Source organism: Dipteris shenzhenensis, chromosome 4, assembly GCF_047967505.1.
Source record: "Dipteris shenzhenensis isolate YYH24624 ecotype China chromosome 4, Dip_SZ_1.0, whole genome shotgun sequence".
Classification (NCBI taxonomy): domain Eukaryota; kingdom Viridiplantae; phylum Streptophyta; class Polypodiopsida; order Gleicheniales; family Dipteridaceae; genus Dipteris; species Dipteris shenzhenensis.
This window is the reverse complement of record NC_141599.1, coordinates 25,445,472-25,451,930: the sequence shown is the minus strand read 5'-3', so window position 1 is coordinate 25,451,930 and position 6,459 is coordinate 25,445,472. Positions and strand designations below refer to the sequence as shown.

The 6,459-nt window shown below is 45.4% G+C and overlaps 1 protein-coding gene across 1 annotated transcript; it reads left to right on the top strand.

The window, feature by feature from the left end:
• The first annotated feature begins 3,169 nt into the window (after positions 1-3,169).
• On the top strand, positions 3,170-5,117 carry LOC147902638 (chitinase 2-like). Its single transcript, XM_087374010.1, has 2 exons — positions 3,170-3,684; positions 3,850-5,117. Exons 1-2 carry the CDS (start codon positions 3,588-3,590, stop codon positions 4,875-4,877), a joined length of 1,125 nt encoding a protein of 374 aa, XP_087230136.1. The 5' UTR covers positions 3,170-3,587; the 3' UTR covers positions 4,878-5,117.
• Positions 5,118-6,459: the final 1,342 nt, after the last annotated feature.

The window sequence follows — 6,459 nt, the reverse complement described above, 5'->3', positions numbered from 1 at the left end:
AGATCATAGGTGCAATAGGCTTTGCAGGGGGGGGGTTGGTTAATCCCCTTCCACTACTTCCTCACCTCTGGCTCCCTGCAAAAGAATGACCACCTTTCTAGCTCCCCGCAATAAGCGGCGAAGAGAGAGAGAGAGAGAGAGAGAGAAGGTGGTTGGAGAGGAAGAGGGAGAGGGAGAGGGAGAGGGAGAGAGAGGGAGAGGGATGAGGGATTACCTAGGATGGCGAGGAGGAGGGTGAGAGTGATGGAGGAGGAGGAAGATTCGAAAATTATGAGTGAGAATTAGAGAATGAGGAGGGAGTAGGGATTTTATAGAAGGCAGGATATAATTAGGTTTAGGAAAACCTTTTAGGTTAAGTATAAGTAGCATAACCACTTCATTCTTCAATCGTCTCGGCTCTCAACTTGTTGTGCACACGACTTAGAAAAAGTTTCAAAATGACAAAGAAGTTCTCTCTCTCTCTCTCTCTCTCTCTCTCTCTCTCTCTCTCTCTCTCTCTCTCTCTCTCTCACGCACACGCACACGCACATGCACATGCACATGCACACGCACACGCACACACACACACACACATTGCTGCTCTCCCTCCCTCTTCTCCTCTCCTCTCTCCCTCCCTCCCTCCCACACCCTCTGCTCTCGCGTCATCGCTTGCAAGGAGATGACGGTGGAGGGAAAGGTGTGGAGATGGAGGGGGAGGTGAACCCACCCCCTCCCCCCCAACCTGTTGCATGCGCATTACACTTGCATGTGCATATGATGTCCTCCTTGTCTTGATACCACATGAGTCATTCCATTTCAATTGCACTTTAGGATGCACTACATGGTCACGTCTATTGGTAGATGGGCAGGCTTCTAATAGAACCAAATACTTCACTTTGGCTTCGTCCACTAGCTTCTTCATTTCCCCAATCTACAGAGAAGCCCTTGACTCAATAACTTTGCGAACTAGGTTGCAGTAGGCAGCCTTTGTGTCATGGCTCAGTTCTGTCGACGGGATCTGGCCAACAAAAGACCGTCACCTACCCAACTAGAGGCTTGCTTTACCTCATTTTGATCATTCAGAGGGTGACTGCTGCAAAGTCACTGAATGAATGAAGTCTCCTTAGAGGTGGTCTTATATTAGTCATATGGAGCACCAACACGTAAAGGGGCTAACTCCAAATTGGACCTGAATGCTCACTATTATCCAATTGGAGTTTAAGTAGCAAGGTCATGAACTTTGTCCAACAATTACGCAATCAAGTTATGTCAAGAAAGAAAATATGCAATTATCTCCCTCCTTATATAATAGATTTGTGGAAAGAATGAATTAAAAAGTATGCTTTTCAGTCAAATTTGGAAGGAGTGTTTTAGTCCTTTAGATCAATCTAAAATCAATGGCCTAAAATTGTACACATGGCTTAAGGAGAGCTCATAAAATTTTTGCCTTTCTAGAAAGCACGTTTCAAACCCTTGGATCTTCATAAAGATCAATGCCTATAATCACGACACATGGCTTAACGAGGGCTTAGAAAAGGAAAACTTCCTTCTAGGCTACCTACCGTAAACACACGTTTTGGTTTACCTTGTAGCGATGATGGCTACTCTCATGATGATTTCGACTGTTGATTTGGGATACAATAAGCGCGTCAAGTCTCTTTGGTCTTGCCTTATGGAAGTACAGCCACCCTATTCTCAATGAAGTAAGAACTGACTTTAGAAGCCATGATTCTTGCCGCGGGACAAGTGGAGTGCTTGCAAGGGCCCGGAGATAACCTACTTAATTAAGGCTAAATAAAAACGATTAAACCATAAAGGTCAGCGGACTAAAAGAAACTCAAACTTCCAAAAGAGGCCAAAAAGCAACAACCAAGAATCCATAGCGCCTTAAATCGATGTCAAATGTAGGCATGGGCGGCCCAAGTATCACCATTGACTAATAATCCAATCCGTGAAGTTGGCCTTGGATGAGGTGTGAGCTCTCCATGTGGCAGCCTGCAAATCGCCCACGCAGATTCCACCTCCACAAAACCATGATCTCATCTCGGAATTTTCAACGGAAAAGAAGCTCTTCTAGAATGTAGATGCAACATCGACATTTTCCAATCTTTGAGCTTATAAATTTATAATATACAATCTCTCAAGGAATTTAAGCCGTCTGCGTTTTAGAGATGAAACTTGCGATTGAGATTTTTGGCTTTGAGGTCTTTTTTAAAGTGTTTTTTATTTTAGATGCGTACACGATCGAAAGTTTGATCTTTCTTTCGTCAAAATACGCTACAATTTTTTACAACACGTCGTGACTCGTGCAGTTGATATCTGGGGTTTTGGGGCTGGATGCTTGGACATCGAAAGACAGTGCGCACTGCGCAGTAATCAGTATAAAACAGCGTCTGTAACTTTGAACCCAATGTGCGAAAGGTAGCAACCCAGTCAGATGATAATCAGTAATTTCTAGACTTTGATTCTTGTTCATCGCGTTGCCGGCACATGTAGACTCTAGAGCCCGGCACGGTGGCCACTGGCACCTGCTCCCCAGCATTAAAGATTGGTTTGCCAATAAAGCTCAAAGCATTGACTTTATGATCAATTCGTTCATTTTGATGTGAAGTTTAACTTTTTGGAAGTCACTTTTATAAAAGCATTCATGTTGATCTGATGTTTGTACTATGTAGTTACTAGTATGTACATTTTGGAAATCTTGATTGTGGATTCTGGAAGGCGGCCTTGTTTAGCGAGAGAAGCGTTCTGAAATTGATGATTACTCATCGTTTATTCTTGAGGTGAGATTACTGAGGTCGTATCGCCGATCCTCATCCCCGATGGGCATTCCGATCATCAACGGTTGTCAAAAGCTACGCAATTCAAATTGGAACTCCAGAGTCCAAGTCAGTGACTCTCAGCGATGAACAGTGAGCACAACTGCACAAGTCTTCGAAAATTTATTCAATCATCGTGACGGCATCAAATTGCACCGGAAATCCAAGAGTGGATAGATAATGGGATTCAACGTCAACCGTCAACGTCCCAAGTTGTGTAGCTATTTGGGCACTGAAAATGTGCTGGGTAGTGAAGGTCAGAATCCATGGAGATAGCTCCTCCTCAAATCTTGCAAGTTTGTCTCACGATTTACATAATGTTATATTCTTGCGAGGTAGTGGGAGACATAGTCATTGAGATCAGTCCAGCTTCATGCTGCTCTATGTTCCATATCCGAAACCGTCGGCTGCAGGTCAAGATGCAGAAGGCACCAAAAGAGATCGATTGTAGAACCGGCCCTCGATCTATAACTAGAGCTTGAAACTTTATAGCATATCAGCGTCGCCATAGCCAAACCACTTCTGACTTCAGAAGTAGCATCCCACCCTCCTTCAAAGCTCTCATCATCTCATGGATCCCTTCCTTTCAACATCTTCTACACTCTCCACCCAACAACACTCATAACAGTGCTCCGTCCAGCGAGCAATCATCCACCAGCATTCATTTAAGGCGCACCCTCGTCACACGATCTCCGCACTCCTTTCCAACCTTCGTTCATAGCCCTTTCCTCTCGAGGTTCTTCCTATCTCATACATTATTTGCTTCTCTGTTGCAAGGGTCGTCTCACAATGCAAGGAACGCCAAGTATTTGGAAACATGGCCCTTTGAACCTGTTGATGTTTCTCCTTCCTTTCTTCATGGCTACTGGTCCTGAGATCGTTGCAGGTATTCCCTTCTTCCCTCCGCGCCCCTCTCTCTGTTTGGCTGATCTCCATCTAGTACGTTTCGTAAAGCCGCCCGTTTACCCGGATTTTGAAATTTTAATTGAACCTGCACATAGTTTAGTTTCAAGTGGTCTGAATGTTAGACTTTCTGTTTTTTGGGGTGCAGCAAGTCTGGATAACAGCACCTGTAGCGAAATATACATTGCAAAGCAAGGGGATACTTGCTCATCCCTGGCCTCTGCTGCATATCTCCCGACGAATGATTTCCTGCGTATCAATCCTGCCCTAAACTGCAGCTCGATTCAAGGGGGGGAACTAATTTGCCTGGCGCCTTGTAACTCGCATGTCTCACGGAAGAGGAAGGCCAGGCTTCTGGCGGATTACATAGGCGCTATCGGGACGCCAATCAGTCTTTCTGATGTGCCAATTAAGAATGATCTAGACCAATTCCTCATTCTCGCATTTGCAATCGATGCAAATGCGAGTGCGGTGCCACAAAATGGCAGGTTTAGCCCGTATTGGATATCATCCATAACTCCTGAATCCGTGGCATTGGTGAAATCAGCGCATCCAAACTTGAAAGTACTCATGAGTCTAGCCGGATCTAGTCTGTACGTTGCCGCCACAGGTGTATCGCATCTAGTCAGTTGGTATGATCCGGAGGAACCTAAGGCGTGGTTGAAAAATGCAGTCGAATCGGTCGGTTCTCTGGTCGAACAGTACCATCTTGACGGCATCGATATAGATTACGAGACCTTTCCGGAGTCAAAAACGTTCGCCAAATTGATCGGCAAGCTGATCAAGACTCTAAAGAAGCAGAAACGGATCACTATCGCAACGATGGCTCCATTCGAAAGCGTTGTCCCCTACTATCGCAAGCTCTACCGCCATTATAAAGAAGAATTTGACTATGTCAATTATCAGTTCTACGCGAACAATTTCGCGACAGCCGCAGAGTACACTCTTGCCTACAATCAAGTGTCGAAGATCTTTCCAAGAAGCAAGCTGCTTGCGAGCCTTGAAGTGGGCGCAGGGGCCAACGGGCCTACGGCGGATGTCTTTTTCGAAGCCTTGGAAGAGCTGTTGGAGGAGGAGGGATCAGTGCCAGGCTTGTTCCTGTGGGCTGCGGATGGTTCCAAGCTGGAGGGATTTCTGGTGGAGAAGGTTGCGGAATGCATACTGCAGAAGCGATGATTCAAAGCTTGAGAGGAGAAAGTCATTCTTGTAGAAGAGAATTTGTACTCGTTAATGTTGTAGAGATGGTCGGCAGAAACGATAGCTTCTTCCTCAAAACCAAGAAGATCACTCGCTCTCGCCATGTTTCCCCGCTAGCTCAGCCGTTGTTATCAACATAAATAAGGAGAGAATATCTCCGTCTCTCGCTTCTCAATAATGATCCTTCAAAGCTTGAGATGATTTTCAACAGGCAAGAACTCCATCTTCCTTTCAATCAATCGAAATATTAAGGAAGATGATCTCTCTGATCTTATAGCTTTCGTGATCTCCCCGCGCTCACCCATTTCAATGAACCTCAACAAAAAGATAATATGTCTAGTCTCTCTCTCTCACGCTTTCTCTCCTTCTCTCTTATCACTCTACAATTTCCCTTACGAGATTCACTGTACAAATTTCTCATACGTTCAAATGCTGCGTTGTAGTATTGAATCGTCAGTTTTCATCTAGTTCTGTCTTCCTTATACAAACAGCGTATCGCGAAGGCACGGACTACAATCTGTGTAGTAAATTAGTTTAAAAATGTGAATGATATTTAAGGTTTTACTGAGAGCAAAACAAGGTGGAAATCTCTCCTTTTGAAATGGTATTCTGTCCAAGAGGGCGAAAGTAGTCCATCATGGTTTGTACATCTGTTGATTGTCATGTTTTTGGCCCTCCAAGGGTCCTATGGGGTTGTGGGGTTCTTTTTGATAAGTATAGCCATTGTTTGGGTTTGTGTGTGTTTGGTCATGTTGACTTTGATTTAGGGTGTTTTACTTTAGGTTTAGGGTTAGTTTTTTGGTTTAAAATGTGGGTTAAGGTTTTAGGTTAGTTGTTTCGTAGTTTTAGGTGGGAGGTGGCCTTGTGTGACGCCTCGCCTCTATAGTTGCTCTCCTCTGCGTGGCGGCTTCTCTCCTCTGCTCTCTGGGAGATGGAAATCCTACGTTGACGCCTCGCCTCTGCAGCTTCTGGTTCTCGTTATCGACCTAGTGCAGCTTCTCTCCTCTGCTCTCTGGGCGATGAAAATCCTCTACTGTATGGGTGGCTTGTCGTTTTTCCTCTGCTCGCTCTCCTCTGTGGCCTGACGAAAAGTGGTCGTCGAGAGAGAGCCTTGTGGCTTTGCTGTTGGCGCGCTCTTGCCGCCATCTCTCCCTTCCCCTCGGAACATCCTATTCTGTTTCTCTTCCATGGTGGCGGATTCGAGCTGACTCTTCTTCTGATGATGACGTTGGCCATGTCTTTGACTCGGTCTCCACCTACCTACCTTTACTTTGACCTCTTCTCTCCTCTCTGCTGCTCTCATGGCAGCGGGTGCGCTTTGGGTTCGGTCCTTTCTGACGGCGGCCTTGCTAGTTATCTGTTTACGCTTCGGTGCCTACATGTTACTATGCCGGTTCTCTGTAATGGACTCACTGCTGCTCTTCCTATTCCCTATTCGTGGAAGTTGTCAGAGCGATCTGTTTACATTTCAGTGCCTACATGTTGCTATGCCGGTTCTCTGTAATGGACTCGCTGCTGCTCTTCCTATTCCCTATTCGTGGAAGTTGTTAGAGTGAATCTT